General features: G+C 38.8%; 1 protein-coding gene across 1 annotated transcript; it reads right to left on the reverse strand.

The window, feature by feature from the left end:
* Positions 1 to 1580: 1580 nt before the first annotated feature.
* LOC132628803 (uncharacterized) lies at positions 1581 to 2633 on the reverse strand. Its single transcript, XM_060344567.1, has 2 exons — positions 2385 to 2633; positions 1581 to 2249 (listed from the first exon to the last, which is right to left on the reverse strand). Exons 1-2 carry the CDS (start codon positions 2631 to 2633, stop codon positions 1581 to 1583), a joined length of 918 nt encoding a protein of 305 aa, XP_060200550.1.
* Positions 2634 to 19382: the final 16749 nt, after the last annotated feature.

Below are 19382 nucleotides of genomic sequence, written 5' to 3' on the forward strand. Positions count from 1 at the left end.
GTTAATGATGTCTCAGATTCATTGGTTTTGACCATCACTCCCAAGTACCAACTACCACCATTTACTAACTCAAGATTCAATGTGTTTGACTGCTCAAATCTGTACAATGCATTTACTTGCATCCATTCAATGTGTTTGACTGCTCAAATCTGTACACTGCCCAACGTTCACTGCTCAGATGTGTACACACTGCTCAAAAAAGTTTACTGCATTTAGTGTTATACACAACATTGCAGTCACAGCTGGGCAGCTTCTCTATGCATTTAATGTCAGACGCAACATTGCAAGACTGAACTGTCAAAAAACCAGGAAATATACAGCAAAATTGCAGTCACAGCTGCTTAATATTGCAAGAATAAAATGTCAATACAGGGCAAAATTGCAGTCACAACTGCTTAATATTGCAAGAATAGAATGTCAATACAGGGCAAAATTGCAGTCACAGCTGCTTAATATGTTTCACAAAAACATAATTGACAAATGTACCATAATTGTTTCACAAAAACAACATTAAAACCTGCACATATAGGACTAAACTAATTCAACTTCATTTTTCCATTTCATTTCTGGGCAGTTGATGAACTTGTTTGACTTAAAGAGTTCAACTCAGCAGCTTTGGCCCTTGTTTTCATTCTCTTTTGTCCACTCATTTGTTGAAGACCTTGTTGTGTTATAGCTCAACTCCTTTTCCATTTTAGTCCTCCTGGTCTTGGTTTGTGATGTCCAAGACTACCAGTGACTACTGCTGAATTCATAGGCATGGTTGCAGACTGATTTGCCATTTCAGGCTGCATTAATAAAATAGATCTCCATTAGGCTAGACTGTTTGCAATAAATGGTTAATGAGGTTGCAAACTTACATTGACAATTTTGAAACCACTTTGGGTCTGAAGCACTCCCATTCCCACAACTCTTGGCCTCTTAAAGGGTGCCCCTCTTCCAGTAACTGATGCACTTGCATCAGAAGCCTAAGTCACATTTAAGGTGTCAAACACTTAGAATTGTAAAATGCAGATTGAAATATAAGACTGTAATATTTTAACAAGCTAAGTAATGCCTGTGATGTAGACGACTGTCCTGTACCCCTTCCAGATTGAAATGCAGCAGCCATGGCCTAATTCATATTTAAGTAGTTAGACTAATATAAGACTGTAATATTTAATCAAGTAGTAAATAACAAGGAAAGTTTTTACCTGTTTGGCAGAACCTCTTGGTCTTCCCCTTCCTCTAGTTGGTTGGGAATTACTTGGTACTGTAGAAGAACCAACACTTGACCTTGTTGAACTAGTACTTGTCCCTCTCCCCCTTGCCCTTCCTCTGCCTCTGACAGATTGTGGATTCATAGGACAACCCTTCTTATTGTGACCCTTTGCATGGCACAAGCTGCAGGTCATGTCAACACCTCTTTTTGACAGCTTCCCTGTCTTGTTTTCTGTCTGCTCCTTTCTTCTACACTTCCTTGGCCTACCTGGCAGCTTTTTAATCTCAGGTGGGAGGACAGGAGGATTGGTTGACTTTGGCCACATTGTCGTATTAGTAACAGGTTGAATGAATGAGTTGTATGTTTTGAGGTAAGTGTCCTAAATGTACCAATGTGCAACATAGTGAATAGGTTCCAATTTTCTGAAATGAAGTGCAGCTATGGCATGACAGCAGGGAATACCTTTCAGCATCCAAGATCTACAAGTGCAGGTATTGCTGTTCAGATTTACTATGAATTTATTACCCCAGCTGTCCTTGACCTCAAAGCCATATTCACCATTCCATTCAAGAGTACACTTCATTGACTTTGATGTGTTCTCTTGCAATACCTTCAAAGCCATTGGGCTGATGTTTGTTATCCAAGTCTCAGAAAACTCTCTTAGTTGTCTTACCCTTCTCATCATTTTGACTCTAATTTCCTCAAGCATTGTGATAATGGTCTTGTGCCTTGGCCCTAAAATCCAGGAATTAAAACTCTCGGCCATGTTGTTGTCAACACTATCACAACAGCTGAGGTATTTAAAGTAGACCTTGGACCACCTATCTATGTTGTAATACAACAAATCTCCATTTATTCCATCACCTAACTTCTCCATATTATCCAAATATTTTTGCAACTCCTGCTCATATGTGGACTTAGCACATCTCCAGAAGCAGTTTCTAATCTCTATGCCTTTCCATTTTTTGGAAAAATTGGCAAGCACATGTCTTGCACACATTCTTTGTTCTGCATTTGGCGGCAGATCCTTAATGGCTATATCCAGACCCTACAATAACATGTAAAAACAAATTAGGTGACAGTAGAGAAGCATAAGTTAAAGAGAATGAAAAAAATTCAGAAATCAATAACCAAGAATACATTACCAAAAAAATTCAGAAGTCAATAACCAAGAATACATTACCTTTTGCATATCTGAAAGAGTTGTCAAACCAGTCCCATCTCCAAGCTCAAGATCATGCCTTAGAATGTTGACAAACCATCTCCAAGTAAAAGCATTCTCAACTTCAACCACTGCCCAAGCCAGTGCTAGCATCTGGTTGTTCCCACCTTTACAAACAGCCACAAGCATTTGCCCTTTACTAACACCTTTTAAAAAACACCCATCCAACCCAATTGCCCTCCTACAACCAGCCTTGAATGCCTTCTTCATGGCATTAAAACATATATAAAGGACTGAAACCTTTTGACTCCACCTTCAAAAGTTTCTTCACTCAGCCTAACCACACATGTGCTACCTGGATTAGTCCTTAAAAGCTCATCCCTATAATTCAAAATTCTTTTGAACTCCTCTACATTGTCACCCATGATTTGTTGCAAAACAATTCTTCTGGCTTTCCTTGCCACAGTCCTACCAATATACACCTCTAATTCCTTTCTTACCAAATTTTGAATCTCAAAAATTCTAATGCCAGGTTCAGAAATAATTTTGTCCCTGTACCTTTTTGAAATATACAAAGAATTTACCAACTTGTTCTTTGTTGTGCCATTGCACTTGTGAACAGGATTATAATTCTTCACAACAAAATCATTTGTTTTAGAATCAAAACTGGCAAACAATAACCATGGACAGCCAGCAATACACTTTACCCAAACCCTAGTTGGTTCATTGACATATTTATCCAATTCTACATGTTCTTGAACTGCATACCTAGTAAGTGCTTTCCTAAACTGTTTAGCACTTTCAAATGCAAGACCAGTCTCCCAAACTATTTCTTTACACTTAGGATAAAAAATAACTTTATTTCTAATTCTTTTTGGTCTCCTTGACTTTTTGGTAGGCTTTTCAACCACATCTTCGTCATCAGCTTCATCATCAGTCTCTATTTCAAAGCTAACAGGTTCATCTGAGTCATAAAATGGCTCATCCCCACCCAATTTTCCTTCAAATGTACTCTTACTCCTAGATAAATATTCATCATGTCCCATATCTACACCCTTTGGCCCTAAATCTATCCCTTCAGATCTTTTAGCCTTTTCTTTCTTCTTTTTTGATTTTAGAGCCACCCTATCTTTCCTTAGATTCCTATCCTCCTCATGGACATCACTATCAAATTCTTCTTCTTCACCTTCCTCTACCACTACATTGTCAGACTCCTCAGATTCACTCTCACTTTCTAAGTCAGAATCATTATCATCATCAGCTGCAGTAGCTGCAGTAGCAGCCTCAGTCCCACCCAACGGTTCATCAAGACCAGCAGCCTCTTCAAACCCTAAGCCTTCACTACCCCCAAATGTTTGACTACCCTCACCTGCCCCAACCTTTTCATTTATATCTTCACATGTGGGGTTATCAAAAGCAGTAAAAGATTCCCCACCCACAGGGGTAATAGGTGGAAGAGCAGGGGGGACCACAATAGGTTCCTCAACAAGATGAGTCACAAAAATTACAACAATATCTCCGTTTTTTAATTGAGGTGCAATACCAATAATGTCTCTATCACTTTTAACTTCTACTACAAATCGACATTTAGGTGGTCTAATATATACACAACAAGATGAAACATTATAACCGATTTCTTTAACATAGTAAACAAGCTCAAAATAAGAGAATTTATCAAGATCAACATCAAAATAATCTGTCACACTTCCTCCAACATACTTAATACGAGGGGTTTTTTCTAAATTATCTCCGTGGTTAAACCTCAAAGTCACAAACACATCGCCCATTTTCTTCACAAAACCTAAAATTAAAAACAAATGAAAAATTATATGATTCAGTTACCATTTACACCAAAAAAAAAAAACGAAGTTAAAGATAAAATTTTTGCAAATGAAAAACAGTAAAATCGAAATCTAGACAAACCCTAACGAGAACAACAAGAATCGTGTACCTTTGTGGCTAACTAATCTTCAATATCACTCAGAAACGACAAGATTTACGTATATTTTGGATTTTTAACTTTGCAATGATCGGTTTGTGTAGAGTGAATGGTTGGTTGAGGAGTGAAAAGGGGAAAAAGTGTCGATTGGGAACCGACGTTGGGTCTTTTGTTTGGGATGGGTCGGGTTAATTGGGGCTGGGTCGGGTTTTTATGTGGGGGCGGGTAAAAATAAGTTGGGGAATTAAATAATGGCGTGGACCAATTAGCTCGCGCGTGTCTAACACTACCCAGCCCTCAACTGGTCTGGGCCACTAGAGGGGGAAAATAATTAAAACGTAAGTTGTTAAGGGGGTAAATAAATAGAAGTTAAGTTTAGATTCCAAACTGAGTTTTCGTGCCAAGTTCAGGGGCTAAAACATGTCTTTTCTCTAAAAAAAAAACTGCAACTTAAGAAATCCAAATTGCATGTCCAAACATGATTCCATCTCATGATCATGAGAAATCATGTCCAAACGGCTCCTAAACTTTGTCCCTATTATCTCAAGCGTTTAAATTTTTTGTCGTGCTCTCATTTAGGGCATGTTTGGAAAGCCACCTGGTAATTGGAATTGGTGTAACTACTAGGGTAGTAATTACACAGCCTAGTAATTACACAGTAGTGTAATTACAACGACCTGTTTGTTTGTCATAACGTAATTAGAGTGTAATTACAAGCGTGCTGTTTGGTTGCACAAGTGCAATTACACAGTTAGTTTAATTTAAAAATAAAGTTTAATTATAAAAAAAAATTAAAATTAATATTTAAAAAATATTTGACTTTATAAATGACATTAAATTAGTTATTTAATAACAAATTGTTTCTTGAAAATATATTAACTAATAATCATATATTTGTAACTAATGGTAAAAATAATTGATATATATATTTTTCAAATTAATTATAAAACTTAAAAGAAGATTTTTTTTTGTGAGAAAGTCATGGATTAGATGTTTGACAAAAAATAATATTTATAAATATAATGCCGTAACATTATTCAAATGTTTGACACAAAAAATCCATCAACTGTAAGTGAAAAATAAACAACATGCAATGTGAAATGACAAGTCAATAGTACTAAAGCAAATAACTTAAAATTGAAAATATAACCTAAATTCAAAATCCAAAAGAAAAAGTTTAACATAATACTCTTATGTCAAATTACAATATTATATAAATAAGTTCCAATGTAACTTAAGTAAATACTTCAAAAGAAAGGGAAGGTATACGTGTATTAAAATAATAGAATAATAGAATAAAAAATAAAATAAAAATAAAATAAAAAGAAATTCAAAATAATAGAAATTAAAAATAAAAAGAAATTAAAATAAAAAAAAATAAACTAAAAAGTAGCCCTGTAATTACAGGGTGTAATTAAACTCAATTCTCAACACCCCCCCCCCCCCCCCCCCCTTGAGAATTGGAGAGTATAATTACACCCTCTTAATTACACCCAATTGTGTAATTACTTGGTCAAACGAACAAGTCAAACTGTGTAATTACACCTAATTACACCCAATTCCAATTACCTTGGTGGCTTTCCAAACAGGCCCTTAATAAATATTCATGGACCAAATTACCTAATACTCCTCGGACCCCTTTCTTATGTTATTTCTTTTTTCACGTTAGACAGCATCAGTAATTTTGTTGCCAACGGCGGCGAACTTGTTGAGCTTAGAGTCCTTGACTCCTAAATCGGTGATTTGTGCTTGATTAGAGAATGCGCAATTCAAAAGTCATCGTAGGCGATGGCAATTTGATCCCGTTCGAGATTGCAAATGAATTGATATCAGAATGTGCAAAAGCAAGGGAACAGGAGACAATTCTCCAGCTATTACAGTTGGAGACAACGGAGATTGATGAGGAAAGAGTAAAGAGCTGCCACGATTTAGGGAAAGGACGTTAGATTGCGAAAGCATTTGCATCTGCATTGAAGGATTTTATTTAATAGGTGGGCACCAAAATCAGCAAACCTAAACCCAGTCGAGTGGTGCTCCAAGTTTGGAAACTGAAAAACCGACTCGCCTCTGTCTGGTCCACGGAGACCTGAAACAGGTCGGTAAAACCCGACCCGGTAAGGCCATATACTAAAGTGGGTGTTAGTTAAGCTCTGGTGAGTGGATGATTGATGGTCTGTCAATAATTTGTGTTTGTAGGAGATGTTGCATCATGAGCCGTCTAAGAGGATTTCAACAAAGAAAGCTATGGAGCTCCATATTTTGATGATCTTGACAAAACTCCTCTCTAAAGTCTGCACATGACCTATCTGTTGAAATTCCAACTTGATAATTGCAACTTTCTCGTCATCCGATATCAATTCTGTACCGCCCGATGTACTGTCTCAATGGTCAAAGTAATGAGGTGAAGTCACTTGTCTCGCAATTACAAGCACCCAACAAACAGTGTGGCCCAACTGTTTAACGTGAATAGTCTTTAATTTGCAAGAGCTTTCGCTTGATGATACTCAGATCTTACCTCATACTTACCAGAATTTGTATAATGCCAAATAATTTTATCAGAAGTTTTGGTGATAGATATTGGGATGGACAAAATAGAATTGTTATCATTAGGACAAGGCATAATACATAAACACGCCCTCAAACTTAACCTCAGTTGACAAGTATGGCCTCCAACTTTGGATGTGCATAAGTAAGCACCTCAAGAGGTCCACATGAAATTAATATGCCCGAGTGAAGACCAAGATTGAGAGGCTATTTTTGGGCCTTTGGGGCATGCTGAAAAGACCCGCCAGTTATTAGTTATTTTCAAATTGTTTAGCTATGGGCCAAAGCCCCCCATTTGAACCTAGTATTTCCCAGACTTTATATAGCTCATTTTGGAGGTTGTAAACCCTAGTTTATGTTGATCTTTGAAGACTCTTTGCGAGAGGTTTTGGGGTAGATCCCTATGTTCTTTTGTGAATAATTATTGGTTACTGCAACGTGAAGTTTCATTTGTGGTAATCCAATCCCTTTCTTGATAGCTTATGTTCTTAACTCGTACTTAACTTGTGGTCTTGGTTAACATAACATTAGTTGTTGGTTGGTTCTAAGTCTTTAGGTATACGCTCCTCTTTTAGTTTGTTCTTGTGTTTCATTTTCCTTGCTATAACATCAGCCTGTCTATTCAACTCCGTGTTTCTTTTCTTATGGTAAAATTGATCTTGGATTGTATATGGTTCTTGTATTGGTTTCCGCATCATTTGATCTCAGAGCATAGGTTGGGTTATAAGGGTTTGATCTTCACTTGTTGAACAAAAAAAAAATTAGAAACTCAAACTATGCATAATGAACAGTGACGTGAACAATAAACTTTGAGTGTTCTTCACTTGTTCTTAGCTCTTTGTTCTTCATCTCTTTATTTTGTGAATGGAAGTTGTTGGATTTCAGATATAGTTGTTATCTGTGAAACCCCTTGAGACCTGAAGTTGTATTCATGTTTTGTTTATCAAGAGATCCAAAAGGTTTTAAAAAAATGTGTGTTGGAAATATATTGGAAATGAATTCTTCAAGTGTTCACACTAGCAACTTGGTACCAAAGTCAAAAAGTGTGATGTATCTTTTATTGGGAGCTGAATTCTAAAAGAGTGTTCACACTACTTGATTCTTGCTAGGAAAGTAAAATTTATTCATCCATATTTTAAGTTTCCTAGTATGTATATCAGATTTTCTTTTGAGCTTGCTACCTATTGGTCCTATTTTTTCTTTTCTTTTATAGTTTAGTCTATTCCAAATTACTACAAAAGGAAAACTTGATCTTGTGGTGATCAGAGTTTGTTGACTGAAGAACCATAAATGAGAATCCCTAGGTCTAATGTCTTACTCCGATGATTTTGTAGAAAGTTGGTTGTTTATGACTAATTGCTAACTAATTGCTTTGGATCGTGTAATATATGGTAAAAAAAATCAAGGTTGTGTCCCCGTCAGATAAAGTATATGATCATGGGTATTAATCTTGATATACTTTTAATGGATCGTTATATGAATGTACTTAACCTCTATGTGAATCTTTACTATTTCCCAATAAATAAAAAATATTTCTTTCTATGATTTTCCCAAATATAAGAAAGTTGATATGAAGAACGGTTAATTATGTCAAGTAAATTCTTCTTATTCCTAAGTGAATTTATTAAACAAAGTTTAAAGCTTTGAGTTCTTATTATTTATTCTTACCCAACCCTAAGTACTTTCCCAAGTTAAATAAAGTTTATGGCTTTAATCAATGTTTGCAACCATTAATTATGAATGAAGAATGAAGAATAAATAAACCCTAACAATCCATTATGCATATATCAATCCCAATTCCCAATCACAAAACAGTCATCCTAGGGTTCACAACCTTAGTAATTGATTTAGATACTCATAGAGAAAGAAGAACAGAAATAGACAATTGAGATCATAATGCTTACGAATGATTGATTGGAATTGAAGAGAAAATAATTGCAATTGTTTGTAATCCCAAAAAGCTCCAAAAACTATGAGTATTTGAATACTAAGAAAATCAAAACTGAAATCTGGTCAAGTCTAATCTACAAAAACCCTACATCAAGTATTTATAATGGTCCAACTCATGAAAAATAAGTTGACAAAAGTGCCCCCATCGGATCATACGGACCATAAAATATTATACGGGTCGTAAAATCTTCAGCTCCTGTCCATAAAATCTCATCCTGATGCCCAGATCTATGCTCCACTTTGATGGACCGTAAATGTTTTACGGTCCGTAGAACTGGACTGTCAATTCTTCCTTCAATGTGAGACTTCCTGTAACTGATCTACGGTGGGATTTACGGACTGTAAATAATATACGGTCCGTACTTTCTGCCGTGAATTTCCTCTCAACATAGCAGCTCTCTGTCACTGATCTATGGTGGAATTGACGACCCGTAAATATTATACGGTCTGTCTTTTTGCTCTGTAAAGTCCCAGCTTCAGTTACTTCTCTTTCTTGAATATCTGTTTAAGCTATTTTCACGACTTTCGCCATAAACACGATAAATACCTGTAACATAACAAAAACACATCAAATGATCCAAACTTGCTTGAAAAACAAGTAAAACTCGCCGTTAAAAAGCATCAAATGTGCCGCAATTTCGCGAAATATCAAGACCCCCAACACAAAGTCTTTTCTTGTCCTCAAGTAAGTCACACAACACAAATGACTCAACTAACTTATATACGATAGATTAAAGATGTCTACAATGATTTTAACACCGAACTACAGGCACGCATGTTTATCATCAGTAACCACCTCATTTTTCAAAAATCGGAAGATGACTCATACCAAGGGTGCTACAACTCACGATGACGTTTTAATCTATGACATAACATTATTAGACGCATCAATGTTCACACAAATGTCGCTTTTCTAGGAACTGCTTATAATTTAATCCTAATGCCCTCACACAGACCAAAGAATGTCCCTCACACGTATGTACAACGAGATAGGGACTAAGGCAACGAAAAAGAGAAACACTCTCACTTACAAAGAAGTTCAAGTATCACAAATACACATACCATAGGCTTGCCCTTATTTTCAATGCTATATACTTTGGACTATTCGGTTGAGATCACTCTAGGACTTTTATTGGGTTGTAATGTAGTTTTCGGGACGGGAATGGTAGATATTTGGATATTAGTGACTTGCCTTCCTTGAACACTACACTGTTGTTACCTTATTTCGCCTTCTCTTCTCCCTCTCTTTATTCCTTTGCTTTTGGTGTGGTTTTATTAACTTATTTCAAACTGCTATTTTTTTTTTTTTCTTCAATCCTTTTTTTTTTGCTTTTTTTTTAATATGTACTTACACAACTACTTAATCAACCACATCGATTTCTCTACTAAGTAACTTGCAGCACCCCCAACTTATGCTTTCACACACATTTCACCCATAACTCAGGCTTTTAGCCTCATTTCATCAATTCCTAGTGTCAAGAAGGGAACAGGTGCAAACAATGGAATATTTTCAAACAAGGGTACGGGCTAATTACGGCTAGTCAAGAAAAAGGCGAAAGGCTCAAAAGGGGAGAATAGTGATAACATTCATGGACTGGGTAGGATTTTTAAGGCAGAATTGGCTTCAATATTCACACAAAAAAAGCCTAAGATCATTTCAACAACCAAATTATCCTTAGTAATTAAGCACGACTAACGGGGCAAGTTCTAGATTGCAAATGCAAATATATGAACACATACTAACAACTCACTTACACAATGACATAAGGATTTTAAATTAACACAACATCCCAAGCGATCATTTATCTTACACAATACCCTCATAATCATCATTTCATAAGAAGAACCAATCACGTCAATTCGTATCTACTCCTAGGCATGCATCAAATTTTGAGGGGTTCACCATTTTAAACAAAAACAACATAAACATGCCATAATTTGCAAAGGTACTACCATATAAGTCAAAACTACTCTATTATACCTAAACACTACCTAAACATGCCAGGTTCAACATAAAATAAACCCCTTAAAAAAAGAACACATGGCAAAGAAAAGCCGAGGGGGTTCCTAACACATATATACATTACAATGAAATCAAGTAGTCCCACCCCCAACTAAAACATTATGCACTGCCCCCAGTGCATCAATGTGAGCATAAAAAAATAAAGGGTTAGGACTACCCGAGGCACTCTAGGCGCGGTGCACATCCTGATGTGCACCCACCGCATCAGTACCGACGGGTGCTGGATCAATAATGCTGCTAGAAGGCTCTGACTGACTCTGTGGGTGTAATTCCTCTGCGAGGACAGTAGTCGCGACTTCCTCAGGTACCACAATGCTGGGCACCGTCTGCTCGACAGGGGGAGCTATGCTGGTCAATGCCCCCGTGAAATGGTAGTCAACAAGGGACTGTCGTGTGGCTCTCTTCAGTTGGAATTCCTCTAATTAACTTGGATCCAACCCTTCACTATCATCCCCAGATCTCGGCCTCTTGCCTCTATCTTGGACTGAGGGCTCCTCTCTTGACAATCACACCAGTGGCACCAAAGACGCTAAATCTATCGTCATTGCTGGTTGAGGAGGGTCTACAAACACTCCCCCCTCTTCACCTGTAGCGTAAGGACCTCGTCCTTCAATTGCGCAATATCCTTCCTTACCATTTTCATTTCAGTCACCGACGACACCTTCTCCAACTCGAGGACTCTCTTCTTAATACCATCAATTCTGGAGTGAATCTAATGGTGTGAGTGGGTGAGGGACTGTTGTAGCGCCTTCATCTCCTTCCGGACTGCCCACGCTATTACCCCTTCCAACTCCTCCAACAAGCTAGCAATATGTCTATCAGCTCTGCCAGGCTTGACATAGGATTCGTGAAAGTTTTGCCTGTTAAATGGAATAATGACACCCCCAGGAAGTTCTGTAGATGTGGGGGTGACCCTAGGAGCAGGCGGAGTGGTCGTGGTAGCAGGCTCAGTATTGGTCTCAAGGGCTGCTGAAACGGTGGGACCCGAAAAGGATGCGGGGGCATCTGTGGGAGCTGGTGCTACCATGGTAGCAGTTTCAAGACCTTATGGGTCTCCTCAAGTGTAGTTCCCACCTCCTCATTTTGGTCGGATTCATACTGCACATGTGCTTGTGCTACCACACCATCTTGGGCTGCTAACAACGCAGCCTCAACATCTTTATCCTTCGCCTCAAGTATGTGGTCCCAGTAGGAGAAATTCTGAACCCCTGCCTTCAAATAAAGACCCGTAATCAAGCACGGGAACCAAAGAAAGCCCAGGCTGGGTCACCCGTGTACGAATCTCATCTGCTATCAACTTCCATATATCCACTGTATACCCCACATGATGGAAGCCACTAGGATTGCTCGGTCAATAGTAAGCTGATTATCCGCCTGAGTAGGGAAGATTTTGTTTATCAAGGCGCTCCACCAGAACTTGCCTTCAACTGAGAGATCTTTCTTTTTAGTCGACACACTAGAATTGGTACGCCACCTAGGGTTATCTCGTGCAATCACTGAAGCTACCCATGGCATCATTCAATTAATCTGGTCTTCTTTCCCCCATTCTGTAGTCCAACTCATCAGTGTTTGCTGGCGGCTCATAGTCGTCCCCGAAGTAAAACCGATTGATAGCTTTGCTGGAGAAATCAATCCTCAATCCCTTAACAGTTACTTTTGGAAGACGTATGACTGTCCTAGATTGTTGGACTGGCCTATACCAGTTGTTTAACTCTGCTGCATAATTATCATAAAACTCTCGCACAATAGCCTGTATATATATGCCGGGTGGGTGGCTTAGGAAACCCTGTCCATGGTGATCAATGACAGCCTGAATGTTGGGAAAATGGTCCACCCCATCGAAACTGATCTGCCTCTCCTCATAGATGCTCCGACGGAACCCATGTCCTCCTTCTTTGGGCTCCAGCCCTTTCTCGTATATCTCCTTTGACCCTTGCACCGAGAACAGAACAACATTCTTGGACCTCTCCTTCATTTTGTTCTCATTCTGTCTTGCCGCTTCCTCATCATCAGACTCTTTCGGCATGTTACTCGCCTCCTCCTGAGTGGGCAGTTCTGGAGAGCTAGATGATTACTCTCCATCACTGTTGGAGCCGGTGTTCCCTGATGAGGACCCCTCTTTATAATAGGAGTTTTTTGGGGTTTGGGTTGTTCTATGCTGCCTCGTGAGTCGTGCTATAGGGGCTTGATCCTCTTCATTCGAAGGGTCAGGAGATTGTGTTACACTTTGGAAGTTTCGCGTTGTTTGCATTATAAGTAAACTAACACAAGAATTAAGTGGATATGAAGCCCTTACAAGGTTAAGAAGGGCATTTAATAATTTTAAGTGATTACCTTAAGGCTTCGGAGTTAAATGAACCGACAGAAGTAAGTTCATTGAGGATTGGAAATTTGAGTTATGTTTTGGGAATATTTCGTGTCATTTGAGTTATACATTGCTTAACATCACCTTGAGAGGAATATGTAGCTCTCCTTAGATGGTTAATGAAGTTTTATACAAGTTCCAAGAAGGAACTATAAGGATTGGAGGTCAAACGAATCGAAAAGAACGCATTTTCGCGAAATTGAAAATTTGGGGCAATATGCGGCCGCATACTTAGTATGTTGTGCAGCATACTGGCTGCAAACTTGCCATTGTTGCTAAGCCTACTGCCCAACACCACCCCCATATGTTGTGGAGGGAGTATGCGACTGCATATTGAGTATATGGTGCCGCATACTCCCTGCAACACGGTGCGGTGGGGTGGTTTTCAATCATTTTTAAGTCTCAAAAGATCCCATTTTTCATATCCACCTCCCACACTTATCTCCCCACATTATAAGAGATTTCTTGAAGGTTCTACAACATTCCACAACCTTCGATACCATTAAGAGAGAAGATCAAACATCAAAACCTCATGATAATCCATGGAAGATGATTGTTCTTGCTTCTCTTCAATGTTGTGATGAATTTGATCTTGGGAGAAGTTGAGTGAAGTGAAGTTCTTCTATTATAAGGTATGTTCTCCATCTTATTTATATGATTGAGTTTTTTTAAAGGTTTAGTAACTTTTGGAAAGGAAAAGAATCAAAGTGGAGAAGTCACAAAGTATTGAATTGAAGATGATGACTATGAGATGAATTTGGAAGGAGATTTTGGATTAATTTGAGATTAAATTGAATATAATTCCTTGAGTATGGTATTTTTGATGTTATTTTTGTTGTTTGGGAGTTGTCTTGGAATATGGTGGAAGTCGATAAAATAGGGGAAGTGCTGCCCAAATTCCGCTAGCTCGTTAGTTACACTAGTTTGAACTTATTAAAGTTTTCAAGACTTAACCTTAGTATGAATCCTCTTGAATGTATATTTGCGAGCTTGGGAGGAGAACATTAAGTATTTAAGGAGACGTAAAGGTATGTTAAGGCTGGTCCTTTCTTTCTTAAGGCATGATTCCTTTGTTGTGAACTTACATATGATATCCATAATATCCTTATTCCTAGAAATGCTAGAAGCTCATGATTCTCAAGGTTCTTATGATATTGTTAATAAATGTTCTCCATGATAATGATGATGATTCCATTTCTAGAGATACTAAGCTTATAGTTCATGATGTTCTCATGATATTATTGAGCTTGTTTTATGATTATTGGCTTTATTCATTGTTGTTGAATCTCATCTTATGATATTCGTTCCTTCAAGGTGAGATATAGTGATGATGATGATTTCATAACGACACATAGGAGGTTTACTGACCTTACGTCACTCCGATAGGAGTTATAGCTTTAATTTGGGCTCTCATGCATGCTTTATATATATGTAGCTATTTTCTCACACCGAGATGCGCTATAGTTGGCCGGGTATGACACTTATTGTGCACACCACTGCAGTGGGTATGTTATGATGTTACCTCGGGCGCAGGATGCCCCGGACGCGGGATGATATGATATTTGGATCGGGCTGCACGTTCCGCAGGACTAACACTTATATTATATAGGTATGAAAATGTTTTTTTATCATGATATCCTCCTTATAAGAGGCAATCAAATGTACAGGTTATTTCTCCTATCTCATGCTTCTTTCATACTTTTATTATGTTGTTATTCATGCCTTACATACTCAGTACATTATTCGTACTGATGTCGTTTTTGTTTATGGACACTGCGTCATGCCTACAGGTAGACAGGGAGACGGACCAGACCCTAGGTTTCTTCATCAGCGTTTGTACAGGAGCGCTTCATTTGTTCTGGAGCTATAGTTCAGATGGTACTAATCTTTTGTGTATATATGGGCATGGCGGGATCCTGTCCTGTCTTTGTGATGTCATGTACTCCATGTAGAGGCTCGTAGATAGATGTATATAGTTAGAAGCTTCATAACCTTATTGATTCATATTTCATTTTTGGCAGCCTTGTCGGCTTGTACATATGGCATAGTTGATGATGTTTATATAGACGGGCATATATTTAATGAACTTGTGTCTCTTCAGTTTGTGATAATTATGAGTTAAGCGTGTGGCCCACCTAGATATGATTATGAGAAGTATATCAAGAGGTGCTGGGTAGGTTAGCTCCAGATTGCCCGTCATGGCCCTCCGATTGGGTCGCGATGGACTGATCACGGAGCCTTGTTCTAATTTGTGTCTGACCTCGTCCCCTGCCCTGTCCTTTGTCCTGGGCACGCCCCCTTATAACAGTATTCTTCGGAGCTATACCTGTGGAGTACATATTAGTATATATAATAATGAACAGGTATAGCTCCGAAGAATACTGTTATAAGGGGGCGTATATACAACACGATTGATTTATGCCCATAAAATTTTTACGGACAGTTCTACGGCACTTACTTGGGGTTATTTTAAATGACGTGGCAATAGATGGGAATTCTCAATCTATGCTTCCGTTTACGGTCCGTATATTTTGTATGGGCCGTAAATTATGACGTAAATATTGCAACAGTGAAATCATCTAACGATCCTTGGTTTACGCTTCCATTTAAGGCCATATAATTTCTACGGTCCGTAAGTGTTGGCGTAAATCAAGAACTGAGAGATCTTTTACCTTGCCCAAAATTTACGCTTCCATCTCCGGTTCGTAAAATTTTTACAGGCCGTAGATTCTGGCGTAAATCATAAACAGTGAATCCATCTTGTTGCTACAGATCTACGCTTCTATCTACGGTCCGTAAAACTTTTACGGGCCATAGATTCTAGCGTAGATTGACTCCAGTTTCTCCACTTCAGCTTTTCTGCACTTTTCATCCTGCATCAAAACAAACGTTACCCTATACACACACACTAAGTTACAAAAATTCAAAAACAACAAAAATTAAACATGGATTGCCTCCCAAGAAGCGCTTGATTTAACGTTGCGGCACGACGTTGTCACCAATTTACTCCTGGTCAGGATTCTCTGGGTCAACATTCGTTCTCAGATGCTTTAACCGGTACCGATCAACAATTCTATCCCCATCAATGTAACCATGGTAGTGTTTCACCCTCTTCCTGTTCACCTTAAATGTCTGAGTTCCATCTCCGGACTTCAATTCAATCGCCCTATGGGGTGAAACACTTACCACCTCAAAAGGACTGGACCACCTTGATTTTAGCTTGCCAGTTGCAACTTCAACCTAGAATTAAACGACAGGACAAGATCACCCTTGTAGAATTCCTGCTTCAGGATTTTCTTATCATGATACTGCTTCATCCTCTCTTTATACAATGATGTACTCTCATAGTCCTGGTACCGGAATTCATCCATCTCATTGAGTTGAAACAACCTGAGTTTGGTCCTTTCTTTACAATTCATGTTTAATTTCTTCAAGGCCCACATGGCCTTATGTTCAAGTTCAACTGGCAGGGGACAAGCTTTTCCAAACACTAGCTTGAAAGGAGAAGTCCATATCGGAGTCTTGAAAGCAGTCCGGTAAGCCCATAGAGCATCATCGAGCTTGTGGGCCCAATTAGTTCTATTTGCATTCACTGTTTTAGCTAAAATACTCTTGATCTCCCGATTGGAGACTTCAACTTGCCCACTTGTTTGAGAATGATAGGGTGCATGGTTTTATTATGTCTCTGTCCAAGCACAACACCGATAGCAAAACTGCTCGCATCACACATCAACTCGAACGACAGAGACCAGTCAGGAGAAACAATAATAGGAGCTATGGTCAAATGCTCCTTCAATTCATCGAATGGCTTGCGGAACTTACCGTCAAATTCAAACAAGAAGCTTACACATCGAGTTAGCAATTTTTGAGAAATTTTTAATGAAACGCCTATACAAACCAGCGTGTCCCAAGAAGCTCCGGACACCCTTAACTGAGATAGGTGGAGGAAGCTTTGAAATCACATCGATCTTTGCTTGATCAACCTCAATCCCTTTTTCAAAGATTTTATGCCCGAGGACGATCCCTTCCTTTACCATGAACTGGCACTTCTCCCAATTCAGTACCAGATTAGTGGCATTTCTCCCAATTCAGCACCAGATTAGTCTCCTCACGGCGTTTAAGCACTCGACCCAGATAGTCAAGACAGTCATCAAAAGAATCAACAACAATCGATAAGTCATCCATAAAGACCTCAAGAAGTTCTTCCACCATATCAGAAAATATCGACATCATACACCGCTCAAAGGTAGCCGGTGCATTGCAAAGATCGAAGGGTATCCCGCTGAAAACGAATGTCCCATAAGGACAAGTAAATGTCATCTTTTCCTGATCCTCAAGGGAGATGTTGGTCTGTTGTAGCCCGAATATCCGTCTAGGAAACAATAGTAAGACCGCCCAGCTAGCCGATCAAGCATCTGATCAATAAAAGGCATAGGGAAGTGATCCTTGCAAGGAGCAGTGTTAAGCTTGTGATAGTCCATGCAAACTCTCCAACCTGTCACAGTCCTCGTCGGAATCAACTCATTCTTTGCATTGGGCACCACTGTGATGCCGCCCTTTTCCCGAACATATTAAACTGGGCCCACCCATTTACTGTCAGCAATTGGGTAAACCACTCCTACATCCAACCACTTGATGATTTCTTTCTTTAGGACTTCTTGCATGTTTTCATTCAGTCTTCTTTGATGTTCCACACTCGGCTTGCTGTCCTCCTTTAACTGGATTTTATGCTCACAAATCCCAAAAGTAATCCCCCGAATGTCTCCTATGGTCCAACCACTAGCATGCATATACTCGTGCAATATCTCCACCAGCCTCTCGATCTGCTCCTCAGTCAGCAATGCTGAAAGAATCACTGGTAAGGTATTATTGTGACCAAGGAACTCATACTTCAAAAGTGATAGGAGTTGCTTAAGCTCAAACTTCGGTGGCTCAACGATAGAAGGATTTTCTCAAGAGTAAGATTCTTTGGGTGGTAAGAATATGAGCCCAACCCAACAAGAGAATTAACCGTCTCCACATAACCCTCCATGTCTTCAGCATCAAAATTTACAAGAATCGCAGCAAGAGCTTCTCCCAAACTTTCCTCTTCCATCTTGAATTCCACAGCTTCATCAACAACATCAAAAGAATCAATCACCGAAATGCTCTCATAAGCACTCAGTAACTTCATCTCGTTACTTGCCTGAAAAGTAACTTCCTCATCACTGACTCGGAATTTTATTTCATTCTTTTCCGAATCCATCAGACTTCTTTCAAAGTGAGACTTCTTATAGTTGATCTACGGTGGGATTTATGGACCGTAAGTAATATACGGTTTGTACTTTCTGCCATGAATTTTCTCTTAACATAGCATCTCTTTGTCACTGATCTACGGTGGAATTGATGGCCCATAAATATTATACGGTCCGTCTTTTTTCTCCGTAAAGTCCCAGCTTCAGTTATTTCTCTTTCTTGAACATCTGTTTAAGCTATTTTCATGACTTTCACCATAAACACGATAAATACCTGTAACATAACAAAAACACATCAAACGACCCAAACTTGCTTGAAAAACAAGTAAAACTCGACGTAAAAAAGCATCAAATATGTCGAAATTTCGCGGCACATCAACCATTACCATAAAGACTTGCTGCAGAGGTTACAAACTTTAGAGAAAGGTTCTATGAGCATAGGGGACTACCATAAGGAAGGTTCTATGAGCGTAGGGGACTACCATAAGGCCATGGAGGTGGCCATGAGGATAGAGAAGCTACCATGCCAAGGTTCCTTAATGGTTTGAGCATGTGAAACAATTGTATGCACATGATCATGACTTTTCTAAAGTGTATGAGGCAAGTGAGAAATCTGCATTTGATAAGTTCTATAGGCATGAGAGGTATTTATTTATAGAAGGTAAGCTTTGTGTCTCTAATAGTTCTTTAAGAGGATTACTTGTGCAAAGACATTGATGTGGCATGATTTTACGCCACAATCGATGCTTTTCGGCTATAAGTTTTACTTGTTTTTAAGCAAGTCTATGTGATTTTACATAGTTTTTGTCATGTTTCAGGTAATACGGGGTTCCTAGAGCCTAAGTGTGGAAAACAAGCAAAAAAAGAGCAAAAAAGCTGCAAAACTGGAAACAACTGGAGGTTCTGGAAAATTTCGTGGAAAATTACTCTGCGCGTTCGCGCCCACGCGCGTTATTAAGTCTGC

The sequence above is a fragment of the Lycium barbarum genome, chromosome 2, assembly GCF_019175385.1.
Source record: "Lycium barbarum isolate Lr01 chromosome 2, ASM1917538v2, whole genome shotgun sequence".
In the NCBI taxonomy this organism is placed as follows: domain Eukaryota; kingdom Viridiplantae; phylum Streptophyta; class Magnoliopsida; order Solanales; family Solanaceae; genus Lycium; species Lycium barbarum.